At 38.7% G+C, this 22765-nt stretch overlaps 1 protein-coding gene across 3 annotated transcripts in view; it reads right to left on the minus strand.

The window, feature by feature from the left end:
• LOC126481164 (peptide transporter family 1) overlaps window positions 1-22765 on the minus strand; it is a 338990-nt gene that overhangs the window by 26915 nt on the left and 289310 nt on the right. For all 3 annotated transcript variants that reach the window (XM_050104731.1, XM_050104732.1, XM_050104733.1), the window contains 2 exons: window positions 11287-11514; window positions 2257-2351 (listed from right to left, as the gene is read on the minus strand). In XM_050104731.1, the coding sequence (XP_049960688.1) occupies window positions 2257-2351; window positions 11287-11514 (323 nt within the window). The remainder of the gene's footprint in view (window positions 1-2256; window positions 2352-11286; window positions 11515-22765) is intronic.

A 22765-nucleotide genomic window follows, 5' to 3' on the forward strand; every position in this document is an offset into this window, starting at 1 on the left:
TAAAAATAGAAGCACTAAGTGTCAATGAATACTACTTATTCTGCTTTTCACTAAAGCATTAATGCTGACACCACTTTATGGGCACTGCTAATTAGTACATCAGGTTTTAAGTTGAAGTCAATGTTTAGGCCTGCATATCTCTGTGAGTAACTCTTTCCACAGTGAAAAGTAAGTAACCCACAGAAACTCTCTGACAGACTGTCGGAGAGCTTTTGTGGGTTTCATTCTCTTCACTGTGAAAAAAGTTACTCACACAAATGTGCAGGTCCAAACATTGACATAATCCTAGCTGCAGACTTGTGAAGTTGTGGAAATTTACATTGAAGAAAATTTGTAATCGAGTCTACAAGACTTATTTTATTATGAAACTTATGCAACAGCCTGTCACAGTGCAGCTCTTTAAGATCTAACTGTAGCTATCAATCATCCACTAACGTGCTAGAAATCACATCTGACCAATGCTTTGAAGTTCCTGACCCAACCATATTGCTACTGTTCCTCAATTTTAAAAGAGCTGCTCTCTATGTTAAGCACTGCACTTGTAGGTGGATAGATTTACGTTTAAGATTATCGTAAATTTAAAACATGGCCATTCCTCTGAAGACAGCACACAGTTTGCACTTCCCCTGCCCTATGTGATGACTGACAACCCCATCTTACCATAGGTGTTCACTACCCAAGTGCTGAGCAAACATGATTACTTGCGCTCTCCTAGCCGTCTGCTGAACAGGCCTGCCTTAGTAAATACTGTTCAGTGTAAACAAGCCTTTACTTATGTAGTGTATAAAGACTATTAAACCTCCAACAGCAATCAATATAGACACATACTGTAATAAAGTATATAATAATTACACTGTGGTGACAAGTCATGAGATACATCCTAATATGCTATTGTGTGAGAGGTCTTTTCACCTGGCATAGTGCAGCAGCTCAATGTGGCAAGGAGTCAACAAGTTGTTGGAAGTCCCCTGCAGAAAGATTGAGTCATGCTGCCTCTATAGCTATCCATAATTGTGAAAGTGTTGTCAGTGAAGGATTTCGTGCACAAACTGACCTCTTGATTACGTCCCACAAATATTCAATAGGATTCATGTTGGGACATCTGGGTGGGTAAATCATTCACTTTAATTGCCCAGCATGTTCTCCAAACCAGTCTCTAATAGTTGTGGCCTGGTGACATGGTACATTGTCATTTATAACTGAAGTCCTTGAATGGCTGTAAGTTGTCTCCAAGTAGCCAAATATAACTATTTCCAGCCAATGATCAAATCACTTAGACCCGAGGACCCAATCTATCCTATATAAACACAGCCCACACCATTATGGAACCACCGTCACCTCACACAGTTCCTTGTTGACAACTTGTACCTATGGCATCATGGGGTTTGCACCACACACTAATCCTACCATCTGCCCTTATCAACTGAAATTATTTCTGTGGTTATTTCAAGCAGTGTTGCTTGTCTTTTAGAACTGACAACTCTACACAAATGCTGATGCTCTCAGTTGTTACGTGAAGGCCATCTGTGGTGGAGTGGTAATGCCTGAAATTTGATATTCTCAGCACACTCTTGACACTGTGGATCTTGGAATGCTGAATTCCTTAATGGTTCCCAAAATGGAATGGCCCATGTCTCTAGCTCCAACTACCAGTCTACATTCAGTCTCTGTTAATTCCTGTCATGCACCCATAACCACTTCAGAAACCTTCTCACATGACTCACCTGAGTACAAATGACAGCTATGCCACTGCAGTGCATTTTATACATTGTGTATGCAATACTATTGCCAAATGTATATATGCTTATGGCTATCCCATGACTTTTGCCACCTCAGAGTAATGGACATTAGCTAATCAACATAAAAAAAGCTAGTAGCTTTTCTTCTACTTGAGCAAAATGAAAATTTCCGACATTTCATGTGTAAAATGGATTATATCATATGCAATTTTCAATTAAACAGTTATTCACAATATTAAAGGTCAATTTCTCCAAATAAAACATATGCAGACATTTGTCTTTGGGGAGATCCAATTAAATAGTTGTCTTAACAAAAATATTTTTCATTTTGTTTTTAAATTCAATTAATTACTTTATTCTACAAAATGTAAAAACAAATTACAGATAAGCAGTGTAAATGTATAACTTAACTGGATTTTCTTTCTCATTTCTTATACCACCAGATGTACTGTTTAGCCCTTGGCTAAAGTTCAAACAATGTTCTAATTGATTGCTAAACAAAGGCAAAAAGACTTACCTAATATATGGATAGCCATTCTCTGACTTATCAATTCTGTCATTCCTAATAGCAGCACTGATTTTCAGATCATTTTGAATTAGGTATGAGGTTGCCTGCAACAAATTTTTTTTATAGTAAGCTTTTAAGATGTTCATAAAATACTCAACTTTATTAAATACATCTGAATGCAAATTAATGATACAAGAACATTGTCTGCTGCAAACTATGATAATGGCATGTGACTGTTAGGAAACATCTTTTGTGTACTTTCTTAGGCCTCATTATGTAATATTTAATTACCTCTCACAGTTAAAAACTGAAATGTACAAAAGTTTGTAAGATGATTCAGGGTTAATGTCCTGTTCACTTGCTGCCCTGTGCCTAAGGAATCCAGCACACAATAGCTGTTGATAGGCGTAGTGTAAGGGCTGACCCAGTAGTGGAAACAACCATCCACAGTTTAAATGCACCAAAATAAATAAACAAAAACAGAAAGGGTTTCTGTGGTGCTAACAGCAATGTTAGTATTTGGGTAACTAGTTAAGGGTTTTATTATAGTTTTACACTAGCAGAAGTTGTTTTAGTGTTAGCATTTTTGTAATATTAGTTTTATTAAGTACAGGAAATAAATATTTAACACATACATTTACTATTATCCAAAAAATGTGATTTGTATGGCTACTTTAGCTTCTCCAATAACAGGCTGTAGTTGTGAAATGATAAATAAGTAAATAAACCCCAGGTGCTTAGACCTGAACGTGTCAGAGGTGAACGCCTGTGTGAGCATGCAGGGACATTGTGGTGGTAGGATAGTGGACTGTTAGATGCAGTATTGGGAGGCTGTGCTGCAGAGGAGGGGGGTGGGTGGCCAAAGTGGAAAGGGGGGATGTAGAGAAAGGTGTGCTATTGGGTTAGTAGGTGTGTAGTGCTGGAGTGGCAGCAGAGAAGGGAATAAGTAGATGGAGGACAAGGAGTAGTGATTGTTGAAGCCAGGATGGTTACAGGAATGAAGAATATATTGCAGGTGAAATTCTTCCTACCAGTGACATTCAGAAAACCTAGTGCTGTTGGGAATAATTCAGATGCCACAGGCTGTGAAGCAGTCATTTAAGTTAAGCAAATCATGTTGTCAGCATGCTCAGTAGCTGTATGGTCCAACTGTCTTTTGCCCACAGTTTGATGGTGGCTGTTCATGCAGACAGCTGGTTAGTGATCATGCCCACATAAAATGTGGCATGGTAGTTTTAGTTAAGTTGGCTGCTTTCATAGGTGGCCCTGCCTTTTGCAGGGTAGGAGATGCCTGTGACAGGACTGGAGTGGGTGGTGGTGGTGGTGGTGGTGGTGGTGGTGGTGGTGGTGGTGGGAGCATGTACAGGACAGATCTTGCATTTTGGCTTAGCAGTCAAAAACCTACTGTAAATGTGATTCAGCTGATCCAGTTCTGGGTGATACTGAGTCAGGAGGAGTGCTCCTTTGTGGCCAGATGGTGGATATGAGGGGAACTGTAGGTGACTACCATATTTACTCGAATCTCAGCCGCACTTGAATCTAAGCCGCACCTGAAAAATGAGACTCGAAATCAAGGAAAAAAATTTTTCCGAATCTAAGACACACCTGAAATTTGAGACTCAAGATTCAAAGGGAGAGAAAAGTTTTAGGCCGCACGTCCAAAACGAAACAAAGTTGGTCCATTGTAATATGAGACACAATTTAGGTCGAATGATTGACGATACAGCTTTAGTAGTTTGGTTCGAGTCGTGAGTTTAGCAGTTAAGCTTTACCAGGTAGCGCTCCGTCCATATTTATACGGGTACCCTTCCTTTTTCACATGCTTCGTCTGGTTTGAATTGACTGCTTATTTTTTTTGGTCTGATAAGTACTGTTCTCTTTGTTATAGGTGTTTACATCACTCTAAGCTGAAAATGCATTATTTCAATGTGTCATGCATTGTTTGTCGCATTCTGATAATGAGCGTTTATGACCTGTTGCCACTCCCCGGCATGGCATGCTTTTGTGCGCGCTATCGCCTCATTAGCGAAACAATGGCAAGAGACTGCTTTTTGTTGTTACTTATACTGCCGGTTTCTTTGATAATGATCAACAAGAACCAAATAATAGACTGTGTATGATAGAGGATGTTCTGAATCAGAGTTTGGCGAAAAATGTTCTCGTTTGAAAATCTTTGCAGATGTCTCTTCAGTACATTTATCTTTGTGCCTGCAAAGCAGGCCTGTGTAGCGCTACATATATTTGACGGCAGAAGTTAGTTGTGGCGGCACCTACCAACATTTTTCAGAACTTCCACTTACTTTGCACTCGATTCTAAGCCGCAGGTGGTTTTCTGGATTACAAAAACTGGAAAAAAAGTGCAGCTTAGATTTGAGTAAATATGGTACACTGTCGTACTATCTCTGGAGCAACCATTAGTATTTCCGGGTCATCATCTGTCGGGAGTTCAATCAGGGATAGAGTGCCAGTGAGGCAAAGACTGCCAGTACTTGCTGACCACCGGCCACACACATGAACTGTCCAACAGAAGGAAATTGGGGTGGGAATGACCGCTGGTTGATCGTTTGATTAGTCGTCTCATTGGGCGACATGCATTTGATCTTTTGACCGTTTCTGGGCCTCGTCAGTTTGTCATCTTGCCGGACATGGTTTGGTTCCTTTCTCATGCAGAGATGTCATTGCCAATGGACAAGAGTTACCTCTGCATGGGCGGGACTGAGCCAGTGTGCCCAGGTCGCCATGTCTCTGAGCTGCGAACAGACATCGAGTTGAATTGGGTTGGACCTGCAATGAGCTCCAGACAGTCAAGACTCGCCCGACCATTGCCAACACTCATAACTTAAGTGGGGACAACCTTGGTTGGTCATCTCATTGGACAACATGCAGTTGGTTGCTGACTACTTATGGAAACTCTCTGTGTGATTGTGTGACTTGTCATTTCTCCTTGTTGTTCCACAAGGATTGGTTTTTGGATTGTCAGAGTTCTTGGTGCAAGTGTTTATGTGGAACTGTGTGTAGTCCTGTGATTTCCAATGAGCAGATGAATGCTGACTGTGTACTGGAGTAGCCAGTCGGTCGGTTGTGACAGAGCAGCGAGGAAGTCTCCGCGGCATGAGGTAAGGCCAGGGCCGCTGGCAGTGTGCATGCGCGGTCGGAGTTGTGAGGCACTAGCTGCGAGGGCAGGAAAAAGTGTGTGGCCCACCAAACCTATTGAAATGATTGTAACTTATTAGTGAAGGGCACCAGCAGTATCTTCTGCCTTGTGGCCATTAATGTTCCGGTTATCTGCCCTGGTCGTAAGTATAGTTTTCCGGCAGTGTGTTTTCCTTGCCATGTTGATGCTGTCCGGCACGGTGTGTAGTTCGACAGCTTTGGTGTTTTTCATTTTTTGTCTTTGAGTGGTTATTGTGCCTTGACTGTGTGTAGATGCCAATTGTCGAGACGTAGTGCTGCTGGGATTTTTGTCCTCACTGATATTTTCGGTTGTCTTGCCGTTGGTTGGGGGGGAAGGAAATTGATTAGGTTGTTGGTTGGTTCGTCAGCTGTCCCTAGGTCGTGCTGCCACCAATTATTTAGTGTTACGCTTGGCTGCCTGTCTCACCTAAACTGTTGTTAGAGTTTTCTCCCCAGGCCAACCCTTGGAACACTTCTGAGCACCATTGTTCTATTGTTTGGGATTGTAATTTTCTTTAGTCTCAAGTACTGCGCAAGGCCTTCAGCCGTGTATTAATTTAGTTTGTTTTAGTGTTCAATATAAGGCTTTCAGCCAAACCTTATGTGAAATATTTTAAGATACAGCCTTCAACTGTCTGAAAAATCATTTGAAGATTTGAAAGTTTTCTCTTCTATCTTAATTTTATTACCCAGGCCTTAAGCCTTGAGTTGTTCCATGTTCAGTATAAGGCCTTCAGCCGAATTTATGTTAAATATTTTAAGATAAGGCCTTCAGCCGAATTTATGTTAAATATTTTAAGATAAGGCCTTCGGCCTACTTAAATTAAAATTTGAAAGGTCTTTGTCTAAAACCTTTTAAAATTTTCTTACTCAAGTTCTTGTTATTCAGGCCGTAAGCCCTCAGTTGTTCTATCTTGTAACTGAGGCCTTCAGCTGTGTGTATTCCTTAATGCAATTTTAATAACTTGTGTTCTGGCCCACAGTCGTATTGTTTCTGAATTTTTTTTAGGGCATGTATGATTAAGTCTTTTAGCAAATATAGTTTGTATGTTTGTGCAACTAGCAGCAATTGATTTGGGCCCCTTTCCACAAACTGAGCTGCTCTGTCATGTGAAATCAGATTTCAATGTGCTTGCTTGGAGCACAGGGATCCTCTGCCAAGCCACTATGATGATTTACCTCTTTTTCTCAATGTTGTAGCCATAAAACCAGCTATCATCTCCTGTAATGATCATTTGCATGGATGTTTCACTGTCACTGGCTTGTTGAAGGAGTTTGTGACTAATGTTCAACTGATTTTCTTTTTGTTTTTGTGTCATCAAATGAGGAATATGTTTCTCTGGAACTCAACACATGTTCAGTATTTCTGTCCCGTGTGAGATGTCTCTACCTCTTCCACAATGTCTCTGACAGCCAATCAGCAATTTGCAAACATTGATATGCTGAGTGTACCATCAACTTCAATTGACTGAAAATCACCTTTGTTGTTGTAGTATTCAGTCCAAAGACTGGTGTGAAGCAGCTGTCAATGCTACTCTTATGTACGTATTATTTGAAGTATCCCGAGTGAGTGTGCCAAGTTTCTGTCACTTCTAACAGATAGTATAGCTACAAGACAGTTGCAAAAGTCACCTGTAGGTGATGTATGTAACAAGCAATGTGACACATTGAATTCCTCACTGCAAAGAAATAAACTGTGAGGAATATTCACAAATGCTTGTGCAAAGTCCATGGAGCACCTACTGTTGAACTGTTGATAGAAGTACAGTTAGTCACTGGGCACAGAGAGTGAGGTCATCAGGAGGTGGTTCAGTGGAGCTCCATGATTTGCAGTGGTTGGGGAGACCACCCATGGCTGTCACACCAGACATACCTGAAACAGACCCCTTGGACTTCCACTTGTTTGGGTCATTAAAGGATGCCATTCATGGAAGACATTTTGAGGACAATGTGGTGGTGATTCACAGAGTGAAGCACTGGCTCTGTCACCAGGATGGGGATTGGTAACGACAGGGCATACATGCCCTTGTTTCGCACTGGAGGAAGGCCATAGAATGGGATGGAGATTATGTGGAAAAATAGGGTGTTTAGATAAAACACCAGCCTTGTGTGTGTGTGTGTGTGTGTGTGTGTGTGTGTGTGTGTGTGTGTGTGTGTGTGTCTCATTATGTTCAGTAAAGAATTGTTGAAGAAAAAAAATGTGGTGCATTACTTTCTGGGCAACCCTCGTACTTGTACGAGGGCAGTTCAATAAGTAATGCAACACATTTTTTTTCTGAAACAGGGGTTGTTTTATTCAGCATTGAAATACACCAGGTTATTCCCCAATCTTTTAGCTACACAACACTATTTTTCAACGTAATCTCCATTCAATGCTACGGCCTTACGCCACCTTGAAATGAGGGCCTGTATGCCTGCACGGTACCATTCCACTGGTCGATGTCAGAGCCAACGTCGTACTGCAACAATAACTTCTTCATCATCCGCGTGGTGTTTCCCACGGATTGCGTCCTTCATTGGGCCAAAGAAATCCGACGGTGCGAGATCGGGGCTGTAGGGTGCATGAGGAAGAACAGTCCACTGAAGTTTTGTGAGCTCCTCTCGGGTGTGAAGACTTGTGTGAGGTCTTGCGTTGTCATGAAGAAGGAGAAGTTCGTTCAGATTTTTGTGCCCAGGAACACGCTGAAGTCGTTTCTTCAATTTCTGAAGAGTAGCACAATACACTTCAGAGTTGATCGTTTGACCATGGGGAAGGACATCGAACAGAATAACCCCTTCAGCGTCCCAGAAGACTGTAACCATGACTTTACAGGCTGAGGGTATGGCTTTAAACTTTTTCTTGGTAGGGGAGTGGGTGTGGCGCCACTCCATTGATTGTCGTTTTGTTTCAGGTTCGAAGTGATGAACCCATGTTTCATCACCTGTAACAATCTTTGACAAGAAATTGTCACCCTCAGCCACATGACGAGCAAGCAATTCCGCACAGATGGTTCTCCTTTGCTCTTTATGGTATTCGGTTAGACAACGAGGGACCCAGTGGGAACAAACCTTTGAATATCCCAACTGGTGAACAATTGTGACAGCACTACCAACAGAGATGTCAAGTTGAGCACTGAGTTGTTTGATGGTGATCTGTCGATCATCTCGAACGAGTGTGTTCGCACGCTCCGCCATTGCAGGAGTCACAGCTGTGCACGGCCGGCCCGCACGCGGGAGATCAGACAGTCTTGCTTGACCTTGCGGCGATGATGACACACGCTTTGCCCAACAACTCACCATGCTTTTGTCCACTGCCAGATCACCGTAGACATTCTGCAAGTGCCTATGAATATTTGAGATGCCCTGGTTTTCCGCCAAAAGAAACTCGATCACTGCCCGTTGTTTGCAACGCACATCCGTTACAGACGCCATTTTAACAGCTCCGTACAGCGCTGCCACTTGTCTGAAGTCAATGAAACTATACGAGACGAAGCAGGAATGTTTGAAAATGTTCCACAAGAAATTTCCGGTTTTTTCAACCAAAATTGGCCGAGAAAAAAAATGTGTTGCATTACTTATTGAACTGCCCTCGTATTTGCTGGAAGTGGCAGGTCATGGGTGTAAATGTTAATTAACACTGAAGAAAGAACACTTCCTTACAGCAAGTCATTTCTTTGATGGCCGGCCGGGGTGGCCGAGCGGTTCTAGGTGCTACAGTCTGGAACCGCGCGACCGCTACGGTCGCAGGTTCAAATCGTGCCTCGGGCATGGATGTGTGTGATGTCCTTAGGTTAGTTAGGTTTAAGTAGTTCTAAGTTCTAGGGGACTGATGACCTCAGCTGTTAAGTCCCATAGTGCTCAGAGCCATTTGAACCATTTCTTTGATACCTCCATCAACTATGCTGACCCAGAATTCAGCATAAAATCTGTTTTGGAGGAAACTAAGTAAGTTTTGGTAAAACCATAATCTTTCATTATCCCATATACCTTCCATGACAATGGATGGTGACTGACAGTCTCTCGAGTATCCACCATGTTTATGAAAACTGCTCCAGTAATTTTCTGGGTTTCAAAGTTGAGAGTCTGAATGTCACCTGGCGGTGTTGCAGGCCCATGACATGGCAAGAAAATTATATAAGCAGAGCAGATACAAATGGGGACTCATTCTACTGTCAACAGAGGCTCCAACACCTGACTTAAGTGATTCTGACCAATGGCAGTTTGTTATGGCCAATCACCTAAAAATGAGCATCCCAGATCCAGCAAAGCTGGTCAACTGTTTTGTATGTTACTATCATAAGCATCTGTGGAAAGTGGTTAAAGAATGATGATACCATGAGCAGGTGACAAGATGTTGGATGTCCTTCACTCGACTCAGAACATGGAGGCTTTCCCACTCAGTATAGATGAATATTTGGTGATCTGATGCCAAGAGTTCAATGCTCACGCAGACCTAAGTGTTTCAGAGCACTTCATTCAGTGCATTTTGCTGAAAATTGGGTTCCACAGCAGACCGACCCTAAAGGTTTTCATACTGATCTAATGACATCATTAGTTATGATTGCAGTGGGCCTTTGATCATAGAGATTATCATGTATCAATGAAAATGTGTCATCTGGCCAGATGTATCACAATTCTCGTTGCACCAAGTCGGTGTTTCTGATCAGATATGCCATCATCCATCTGCTCAAATCCTGCACCAAGCCACAGATGCAGACTGTTGGTAGCAGTATTATAGTATGGAAGACATCCACCTTGGCTCACATGGGACTAGAAATAGCAATCAAAGACACCATGACAGCTGTGCATTAGATGAAAATTATTGCATATCACATGCATTCCTTTTAAGCTTGACGTCTTCTCTGATTCCATGACATCTTCCAGCAGGATAATTGTCCTTGTCTCAAGGCCAGCGTAGTGCTACAGTGATGTGAGGTACACAATAGTGAACTTGTGTTGCTGTCTTGGACCTCAAATTTGCTTGATCTTAACCCAATGGAGCAAATCTGGGACAGTATCGGGCACAAGCTCTGTACCCACACACTACAGGCCTGTTGTTTATGGGAATTGGATGATCTGTGCATAGACATCAGTTGTTGTATACCTCTGGAATGTAGTAAGGACTGATAAAATCTATGCTTCACAGAATAATTGTACTGAACTGCCTAGGTGGATCAACACACTGTTAAATTAGGTGGTCATTATGTTTTGGTTTGTTATTACATGTTTAAAATATATTAAGTCTTTATGAGACCAGGGAATAATCAATTTACTATAAGCCAGGTACAGGCCCATTCAACCATAATTAGGTAACTGTCTGGTGTTGCCGAGTTGGGCTACTGATTACTAAATTGTTTGTGAATAGTCTTTCTTACTAAAGGATCCGAACACATCCATACCAGAAGCAACCAGGAGTAGGCTATACTAGGACAAGCGTACAACTTGTTCATGTCAAACAGCTTAACTTTTAATCTTACAAAAACTGACATTCTGCAGTTCCAGTCTAACAAATATTACTTAGAGGTGCCATAAAGAGAGATCAAAAGGCACACAGTAGTTGAAATTACGTTGGTGAAATTCCCAGGCATCTTTGCTTTCAAATAGCTGATTGTTTTTTGTGTAAAACTTATAATCTCTGAATAGCTTTACTTTTAATGATTTTTTTTCATTATTTTCTTTGTGAGATTAACAGAAGCTTCATCATATGCCTGATTCCCAAAAAGCTGTACATACCTTATTTGTTCTGTGAGACTTTTATTCATCCATACAAATCATATACAAAATCAAGCTCACTAATGTTTTACAAAATAACTATTCTCTCTTGTCATTTGTCATAAAATCTAAACATTAATCACTAAAAGCACAGATTTCAAGCAGTCACAGTACCTGAAGTTCATAGGCAATTACGGTGTCATTTTCGCTAACACTTCCATTTGTTGTGGTAATTGTATATTGCTGATTGCCAGAAACAGGCAAATTCTTTAGCTCCCACACACCAAGTGCTTCTATGACGTTATTTAGGTTATTATCTAATGATACATTAAGCTGAGTGTCCAGACCATTGAATATCCTCAGCTGTGCTTCACCCGATTTTGGCAAGACAGCATAAGTTGGCTGAAAAGAATAAATTTTTGAAGTGAGAGTAATGCTAGATATTGATAACTTATCACAAATTCTTCTGACATTTAGAGCCAACTTTTGGAATATAGTTAAAAGGTAACATAACATTAATAAAAAAAAAGTTTATGTTACTAATAACACGTATGAAGCATGTATGTCAGTGCTGTAAGCCAGTGATAAATAATTCACTCACTCACTCACTCACTCACTCACTCACTCACTCATTGTGCCCAGTAGACATCATCAATATGGTTGTGATGTTATGTGTACTTAAGGTATAGTTAGTGGAAGTGTTGGGACATGTGGATCTCTCGATTCGTCAATGACTGAATTATCAGTGATACGAGCAGTGCAGATGTGCTAGTATCCAATGGACAGACATTGTGAGGAAGCAAGAGTATCATACAGGTATACCACTGGTGAAACCAGATAACAGGAATAGTGGCACTGAGAATGAATGATATGGTTCACCTGCCAAATGTGACAAAACATTGCCACTAAATATGCCAAGTGAAAGGAAATGCATAGAACCAATAGGGATATAAAAAATACAGATACATCACTGACTGGGAAAGTTAATACTGAAATTACGGACAATAAGACTCCTTGATACATTTATTACTATATAAATTATGAAAGGATGAAGATGAATAAATGTGGTAAATCTATTACAACTAATAATAGCCACCTGAAAATAGCAACTAAACTCTGTGGGGTGTTGTTGGATGGCATATAATTAGAGCTACCAGAATATATCATGATGTGTACCAAACAAATAATTATTTAGTTGGCACTATGTAATTGATAATGAATGTAATGATGTCAGTAACCATATGAAAAACACGAGGAAAAAACAGACAGCAAGCAATATAGTAACATAAAGATAGTTAAGTAATAGCTTTGACTACTGACATTTCAATATATAACACTTCATTAATAAACTTTTTAAATAAGCAATCTAATCAGCATAGCAGGTAAACAATGTACGATAGCATAGTTTTGGGCACACCAGATACAAGAGGATAAAAATTTTATTCGAGCGATATTCCTTAAAGAACACGGAGTATGATAGTGGAGTGTTCCTTGATCTAGAAAAAGCTTTTGATTGCGTCAACATCATTGTATTAGTTGATTAGTTGTGGAACCTGGTTATTGGAGGGAGTGTCTATGTGTTAATAAAATTGTGTATGAGCAACACAATAAAATTTATATTGTTTAAAATGAACAGTGGGTGTTTCAAATAGGGACCCCTTCTTTTCTTGAATTATGTTAATGATATATAGTACCGTTCTCCTAAAAAAATATTGAATGCAGACAATACATCAATTGTGTGCAAACACAAAGCCTATAATAGTCTGGGGGTGCTGTGCAACAGTGTAACAAATGGAATAGTTAAGTTTTTCAGTGAAAACCATCTAAAAGTGCTTCAAAGACTGCAATAATGGAATTTAACATTGGCAAACAAACAGAATTTGGTATGAAGTTATCCTTTGGAAATAACTGTGTAAAAAGAAAAAAAGGACAAAATTCTTAGGAATCACACACTCAAGGACAATGTCAAATGTGACATGCACAAAGATCTCTTAGCCTGTAAACTGTCAAAAACATTTGCTATAAACATGATTAGCAAATATTTTATGGATGTATGCGCATTATTGACACAAAAATAAATAAATAAATAAAATAAAAAATGAAAAAAATAAAAAAGTTATCAAAATTACATGTAGTACCAAACTTAGAGAATCATGTTGGAATTTGTTTTCAAAATTGGGCATGCTTATCATTATAGGTGTACAGATATTGAAAGTAATATTGTTTATGAAAACAATAAATCCAAACTATAACTGTGATGTTCACAAGCACGATACAAGACAAAAATTCAGATATGACGTGAATAGCCACAGAACAGTTTTATGAAATAAAAAAAATGAACTTCATGCTGGGCTGCAGCTAGCCAACGCCCTACCAACAGTCTCACAGTCCTTCCTACTAGTAAATTAAAAGACCAACTAAAAAGAATTTTAATAGAATTCCATTCTGTTATGTAGATGAGTACTTTATCTATGTGAAAAGTAGCCTTGCAAGTATTTCAAGCTCATAGTTTTAAGTAGTTCACATTCAATCCAGTATTAAAAATATTTTTAATACTGTTGTTTGCATATAAAAATGTAAAATTTATTATTTCACATAAATCTTTAGTTTTATATTTGTAAACTGATGTATTCAAAAGAATAATCCGCATGATGTCCTGAAACTGTACTATTTCTAGGGACTGTATTTAATTACTCAATGTTTAATAACTGTAATAATATTAACAATAATAATAATAATAATAATAATATTAATAATAATAATAATAATATTATCTGTAGAAGAATTGCTACTTTCGTAATCTGTAAAAGGTGGTGAGTGAGAATTACTAACTCAAATGTATTTGAAAAAATAAAACATTAGAAATAAAAGAAAATCTCTTTCTAAATGGTCAGTGCATAGCCATATTTACACATGAACGTGTACTGTGAAAGTAAAATGCTTAATTCCACATCTTTGCAATTAATTATACTAATGATCTATGGAAAATGAAACTAATTAGCTAGCTATTAAGAAATTTTCATTATAGGATTTGTTTATAGCAGAAAATGTCATTCATTCAATAAATTATATGTCTGTTGTTATCATTAGTTCAAGCTTGGATGTAAAGGTTGCAGAGAGTTGCACATTTTGAGGTTTAGATGAGCACTGTAGTTAAAAAAAACTATAGCTTTTATGCATTTTAGATTACATTTTGGTTATTTATATGCTGTGTTTCATGTGATTAAAATGAGCAGGTTTTTTGCTGAAAATAAATTCTATAGGATACCATTTTATGGTAATATTTTCAGCAGAATCAGCAAATATTTGTTTGTGAAGGATATAACTATGGCTTTTTACACCACCAAAGAATAATGGCCAAAAATTCTGGCATAGGGAGACTGTGACACAGGATAAATTTAAGTCATCACAGATATATTTTATCACTGCTACATATATAGGACAGAATGGAAGAAACTTCAGAACCCACTTAGAGAAAATGATAATGGTTCCAGCTCAAAGTTGGCACCAAGCGTGCATTTGCATAAAACTGGTCACCTTATAACCAACATCGAAAAGAATATGCAGATGCTACATTTGGAAAGCAAATGTTTAATACTCTAGAAGAAACAGAGGTTCACCATGCTCTCATAAGATTCCCTGATTCTGTCTTGAATTTGCAGACAGATGTGCAACACATGTCTCTTGGCAAATTTTGATGGTCTAAACAGAGAGGCATTACTTCTATAGCCCACTATTTTACTGTCACAAATCTTTAGTTTCACAGGGTAGCCCTTTAAATTTGTCCATTAATTTGGCATTGTAGTTGTGAAAAAGGAAATTTGTAATAACAGTCAGGCTTTATTAATATTTTGCATTTTAATTATCCACTTTCAGAGTTTTATGGATTTTTGTTTATGAAAGAGAGAATTTATGTCATCAATGAGGTTTTATTAAGACATTGCATTTCAATTGTCCACTTTCAGTATTTTTTTCTAAATGGGACTCAAACTTTTTACACAATTTTTAAGTAGTTTAGCACACATACAGGTCCCCCCCCCCCCCCTCCCACCATCATTCACACCCTCTATAACATTGGTTTTGTTGCAACCTGTAAACATCTTTCCTGTTGCATAGCAGTCAGTACTGCCTTGCCTGCTGCAGCTAAACCATGTTCCTGCTTGTGGCACAGTAGGGCTGTTCTCATTTACTGGGTTCATACGTTGAAATTGTCTCAGTGGATTACTAGTCTACAGCGTTGTTTGGTCCATTTAGTTTTTGTCTGGATTTTACTTTTATGGGTTCTGCTATCCCCTTCAGTTTAATGAAGGACTGCTGCTTACAGAATGCTATTTGTTTGCAATAACACTATTTTTCATTATCCGTTTGTTCTTTACACCACTGTTAAGGATTCTCCGTAAAATAATTTTTGCTAACAAGCAAAGCACAAATAATTTGTGCAGGCCATCTTAGGATATATCTTTTAGTGGTACAAAACCCGCCATGACTTTTAACAGAGGGTATTCTACAGCCAGTGTGGATTATTTCTTTCAAAAAGAGTGAAATGAGTTAGTCCTACAACAACAGTGGAACACAAGCAGGTTGAGGATATGATTTTGTATGCTGTACCTCAGACAGTTTGATGAGTATCAAAGTGAACATTTTTTGAAATTACAATGAAATCAATACCCCTAGCTGCACACAGGCGATGACTTATATCAACGGGGACAGTTGAAAAAGTGCGCCCCGACTGGGACTCAAACCCGGGATCTCTTGCTTACATTGCAGATGCTCTATCTATCTGAGCCACCAAGGACACAGAGGATAGTGCAACTGCAGGGAATTATCACTGGCATGCCTTCCATGAGACCCACATTTGCAATTTTTGAGACCCACATTCGCAACTTTATTGTCTCGCACTATATTCATAGTGCCCCTGCCCATTATACTCATTACTCGCAGCTTTACTGCTGATTTGCATAAGAGTTCAGGCACTATTTGTGCATCTGCATCTGCAAGAGTGCGACCTTCCTTGCAGGTGAGGCTGCCCCAGAAAGAAATCCTCCGCCATTGATCACTACAAAAATGATAGGAAACTATGTCGATATCCTCATGGATGGCCGACCAGCCCAAGCTCTTGTGGACTCTGGAGCATCATATTCAGTCATTTCGGAGAAGTACCATTGCCAGTTGCAGAAAACCATATTTGTCGACAACAAAACATCTCTGCTGAAGGGGGCTAATGGGAAATATGTAAAACCTACAGGAAGATGTGTCATTCATGTGGGTATAAGTGTCCATACACAGCCCTTAGAATTCATCGTCTGACAAGAGTATAGTCTTAATGTCACTCTCGGATGGAACTTTTTGAAAGCTTCTCAGACAATTATAGATTATGGTTGCTCGAAGATTATGCTAAATGAGATGAGATACTGTGGACAGGAAGATGCGCATCCGAGTGTGTGGAGACTATGTGTGCTGGATGAAGTGATCATTCCTGCAGTCGGCGCAAGAAACTTATGTGTCATGCCATGCATCAACCCATGGATCTTGTAGTGGAATGTAAGAGAAGCATACACTGAAGAATAACTTGGTCATCCCAGCCTCTGTCGTCTCGTTTAAGAACAGATTTGGTGAATTGCGGATAGTTAACTGTCACTGAGAACCACAGATCCTTCCATGATGCATGTGCATAACAAACACTGAGCCGTTAATTGCTGAACAGCTGAGTGTCATAGAAACCTCCCATGCCGAGTCTGTGGACGAAATTGGCGCTACCACTATGAGACAAATCTTCTAGCTCAACTATCACCAGATCTCATTAAGGAACAACAGAAGAAGCTACTTGCCATTCTTCAAGAGTTCTATGAATGCTTCAATCCACAGGTGAAGAGCAAACTAGACAAATCAATAGTGAGGCACCGGATCAGCACTGGAGACCATCAACCAATAAGCCAGAGAGCATACTGTGTGTCAGCAATGGAACGTCGAATAATTCACAACGAGGTAGACAAAATTATAAAGAATGACATTATTCAGCCTTCGCAGAGCCCATGGTTGTCACCAGTGGTTCTCATCAGAAAGAAGGAAGGCAGTTGGCACTTTTGTGTTGATTACAGGAAGCTTAATAAGATAACTAAAAAGGATATTTACCCTCTTCCATGAATTGATGATACACTAGATTGTCTGAAGGGGGCTAAGTTTTTCTCAACCATTGACATGTACTCAGGATCCTGTCAAATCGAAGTAGATGAGGCTGATCATGAGAAAACTGCATTCATCACCCCTGAGGGCCTGTATGAGTTTAAGGTAATGCCATTTGGTTTGTGTAATGCACCAGCAACATTTGAATGAATGATGGACAGTATTCTAAAGCACCTGAAGTGGCCAATGTATCTTTGTTATTTAAATGACAGTGTAGTGTTCTCAGAGACATTTGATGAACACACAAAAAAATTGAGGGTCGTTCTTAAGTGTCTCCAACAAGACGGACTGAAACTTAATCCAAGAAAGTGTCTCCTTGGAGCAAAAGAAATTAAAATACTTTGACACTGTGTGTCAAACAAAGATGTGCGGCCAGACCCAGAAAAGGTGAGATCTATAACGGAATTTCCTAATCATAAAAGTATTAGAGATGTGAGAAGCTCTTCCTCGGATTATGTTCTTGTTAACGTCATTTTATCAAAGACTTTTGTATTAAAGCCAGGCCATTCCAAGAGTTGTTAAAAGCCAATGGTAAATTTATCTGGGGTGGTGCTGAACAAGATTCTTTCAATGTGCTTTGAAAAGCTCTTGACGACTGGCCCTGTACTTTGTCTGTATGATGAGACAGCACCTACAGAACTACAAACAAATGCCAGTAGGTATGGTATCGGTGCTGTTCTGGTGCAAATTTCAGATGGAAAAGAGAAGGTTATAGCTTATGCTTCTAGGACAGAGAGAAACTACTCAACTACAGAAAGAGAATGTCTTGCTGTGATCTGGACCATGTGCAAATTTCGACAGTATCTCTGTGTAAGGCCATTCACAGTTGTTACAGACCATCCACTTTGTTGGTTGACAGGTCTTAAGGGTCCAACAGGATGACTTGCCAGGTGGGCACTACGTCTTGAAAAGTATGACATTAACATAGTGTACAAAAGTGGAAGAAAACACCAAGATGCCAACTGTCTCTCAAGAAACCCTGTGCAAAACCATCACGAGTTTGATGAAGATAGTGACTGTCTCACTGCACTCCAGGTTCTCTCTGCCGAGCAGGAGGAGGACACCAAGATATCTCAAATTATGCTTGCCTTAAATTGGTCAGAGGATGTGAAAGGACAATTTAAGGTAGTTAATGGATTACTTTGCAAGAAAAACTTTGATCCATTTGGAAAGAGGTGGCTGCCAGTGGTTCCTAAACAAATGCGCTTAGATGTTCTAAAGGAATTGTGTGACACACCTGCAAGCTGCAGGCTCAAGAAAACGATCGTCAAAGGCACGATGCCAAACACTGCCCTGTTTTCTACCAGCCTGGTGACCTCATCTGGATCTTCACTCCTGTTCGGAAGGTTGGTCTCTCTGAGAAGCTCTCAGGCGCTACTTTGGACCTGATAAGGTTGTAAAACAGTTGTCTGATGTTACTTATGAAGTTGAAGATTTTGACCCCAACACAAGACAATGGAAGATCAGAGATTCAGTCCACATCCTTCGAATGAAGCCCTATACGGATCCTGCAACCCAGGGTAAATTTGAAGCTCCAGCGACAGGCAACAAGTGGAAAAGTGATGAAGATATTAGCAGCAAACAAAATTCTAAGATCACTGCCAGGGCGAACATCAGTCATCGGGAGTCAGAGTATGCAGGACCGATGACTCCATCCCAGACTAGGAGGACGTAACACTGAGACGCTGTTTTCTTAAGGAGGGAGCAATGTTGCAGAAGAAGCGGAGCAGCACCGTCACTGTGGTGTAGTGGTTATGATACTAGACTGTTGCATGGAGGGTCATGAGTCCAAAACTCACCTGAACTGTAAAATTTTAATTTCTGCATTTGGTTCTAGTACATTCTGGAAGTATCCACAAATGTCAAGAATCATTGTACTGGAATGCTATGTAACTGTATATATACACTATGTGTTACGGCCAGAGGCAGTTTGCTCTGCACTCTTGTATGTGGAAGTGCTGAATAAACCCTCGTTATGTGAAGTTGATGTTCGTCATTCATCTAATTACAACTTCTTCTACATGACAATCTGAAAACTGTGATATTTTGCTTTACAAACTGTATCAGAGGTAATTTCATGATCTGTTAAGTTAAATTCCATAACTAGTTTTGTGAAAGGATACAAGTTTCTATTGTAAATTCAATTATGTTTTATGTCAAGTGATCATGTTATTGTAGTATCTTATATAAGCACCCACAGCAGTAGCAGTATTGCATCAGTCTTTAGATACTAAACTCATGTCAGTTTTACGTGTGTTGTGATACAATAAACATTTTAGAAGTATTTTGTGGCTTTCAGCTACATGAACTTAATGCAAATTGCCTTACTACATAAAATTGAACCCAGATGACATTTCAGGTGGAAGAACTATATAAAATCTGAGTTATACACCTCAATCATCTCTCTGACAATTAATAAGTTTAGTAACTGAAACATAGCCCAAAAGTTGGTTATGTTTTGACTAGAAACATCACATATTATAGGGCCACATCATTTTAGTGTCTTGTTGGAGATATCATCCACCTCATATTAATTTATACTTTTTAGAGTCTTGATGATCTTCCTCATTTTAGGTGGTTATGAGAGATCAATTTTTAATTCACTATCTGCCTTTGTATTGATTCTTTAGTGTACTACCTTGCTCCCTCTTCTGGACTATTGGTGCCAATTTTCCCATGTATTTTCAAAAGGTAATTATTGAAAATAACATGAACTGTATTTTACAACACACCCACTCACTTTAACAGAAACAATGCCATCATCTATGACTTCCTTTCCTGTCTCTCTTTCAACAGTATTTCATACTGTTTTTATTTTGTTGTTTGATCTGTCAATTTCAAACAATACATGCATATTTCTGAATTTTTTTTACAACTATTCTTAATATGTTACAGTACTGTAAACAGTAGGAAAGCATTTCTGTGTCATTACTTGTTGTGGGAATATCATACAAGTTCTTTTTTGTTGTTGTGATGTGGCAAATGGTTTCTTTAATAACTTGCCATAATTACATTTAATTATCATCTTAGGACAACTACTTTCAAATATGGATACAAACTCGATAAAAATATATTTAATTTTGAGTTAGCATTAGGCTCATTTTAAACTTCATTTCAATAAACAATTTTGAATATTTCTGTAAAATCTTCAGTAGTTTTTTCCATTAATCAGCCTCACTGTTCCTGAGCTGTACATGGAATAATTAAGGTATATAATGGGACAACTGTTCCAACAATCCATTTACCACCAGTCTCTCTCTGGCTACACTGAGTAACTAAGGCAGGGAAATTTATGACTAACACCAAATTATAAGTGGCTAACAGCACCTCTAGATCTAGTTTTCTTACAAGAAAGTTACATTAAAATCACTACAAATTAATAATCCCTTTCCTTTGTCTGGCAGAGAGCACAGTAATTCATGAAAATTTCCCAGTCAATCAACAGAAACCTGAATACTGTAACAATCACAAATATTACATTTTACAACAGTATCTCAGAAGCATATGCTTCTATATCCTTACCCATACAGAATTTACTTATTTTCACATTTTGATATTTATCTCTCTTTTCTGAATGCGATAACTTCTCCTTTATCCATATGGGATTTACACGAATATGCAGCTATCTTATAACTGTCTGCTTCAATAAGTATGTGATGCTCATCATAGGATATGAACTAGTGACAAAAATCAAAATATAGAAAATTTTCTCCAATAAATGGATGAAGCATGCTGACAACAATGATTTGTCAGATGAACTGCACTGGAGATAAAAAATTGATTGGAAGTGTTATGAAATCCTAAGTTTGTATGGATGACCCATTTACAGCATATTAGATTAGATTAGATTAGTATTTGTTCCATAGATCATGTGTACGACACTTCATAATGATGTGGAACGTGTCAGGCTAATAGAAGATATCTACACAAGATATTACATAACACAAAATATTACATGACACTCCATTTTTTTTAATTTTTTTTGGTGGGATTTGGGGAAATTACCCACTTACTATATCCAAAAATTCATCTAATGTGTACAAGGAGTTGCCATTAAGAAATTCTGTTAATTTCCTTTTAAATGCTATATGGCTATCTGTCAGACTTTTTATGCTATTAGGTAAGTGACCAAAAACTTTTGTGGCAGAATAATTTACTCCCTTATGAGCCAAAGTTAGATTTAACCTTAAGTAGTGAAGATCATCCTTTCTCCTAGTGTTGTAGCCATGTACACTGCTATTACTTTTGAATTCATTCGGATTGTTACTAACAAATTTCATAAGTGAATATATATAGTGAGTCTCCAGTGAAGATCTCTGGCTCTTTAAATAAGTGTCTGCAGGATGATCTTGGATGAGCTCCAGCAATTATTCTGATAACATGCTTTTGTGCAATGTATTGTATTGTATATTTATTGGTCCTGTGAATCATACACTGTACAGGGGTGCATAATGATATAGGACACTCTTTTACTCAATGAGGAGTTGTCCCAGAATACGATGCCATACGAGAGTAGAGAATGAAAATAGGCCTGGTAAGCTAATTTACTGAGATGTATATTGCCAAAATTTGCAATGATCCTAATAATATAAGTAGCTGAACTCAAATGTTTCAGCAGATCTTCAGTGTGTTTTTTCCAGTTCAACCCCTCATCAATGCATACACCTGGAAATTTTGAATATTCTACCTTAGCTACCGATTTTTGATCGAAGTCCATATTTATTAATGGTGTCATTCCATTTACTGTGTGGAACTGTATATAGTGTGTTTTGTCAAAGTTTATTGAGAGCCCATTTGCAGAGGACCACTTAATGATTTTCTGAAAAACATTGTTTACAATTTCACCAGTTAATTCTTGTCTGTTGGGTGTGATAGCTATATTTGTATCATCAGCAAAAAGTACCAACTTTGCATCTTTGTGAAAATAGAGTGGCAAGTCATTAACGTATATTAAGAACAGCAGAGGACCCAAAACCGAACCTTGCAGCACCCCATTTTTGATTGTTCCCCAGTTTGAGAAATCACCAGTTTTTTTGCATATTATGTGAGCTGCTTATTTTAACATTCTGCACTCTTCCAGTTAGGTATAATTTAAACCATTGGAGCACTGTCCCATTCATACCACAGTACTTGAGCTTATCTAGAAGTATTCCATGATTTCCACAATCAAAAGCCTTTGAGAGACCACAAAAAATCCCAACAGGTGACTTCCAGTTACTCAGAGCATTTAATATTTCATTAGTGAAAGTGTATATAGCATTTTCCATTGAAAGAATTTTCTGGAAACAAAACTGACATTTTGTTAAAACTTTATTTTTACAAAGGTGTGAAGCTACTCTACAATACACTACTTTTTCAAGAATTTTGGATAAGGCAGTCAGAAGAGAGATTCGGCAGAAGTTGTTGACATCAGATGTATCCCCTTTTTTATGCAGTGGTTTAACAATGGTGTACTTCAATCTATCTGGGA

This window comes from Schistocerca serialis, chromosome 5, assembly GCF_023864345.2.
Source record: "Schistocerca serialis cubense isolate TAMUIC-IGC-003099 chromosome 5, iqSchSeri2.2, whole genome shotgun sequence".
In the NCBI taxonomy this organism is placed as follows: domain Eukaryota; kingdom Metazoa; phylum Arthropoda; class Insecta; order Orthoptera; family Acrididae; genus Schistocerca; species Schistocerca serialis.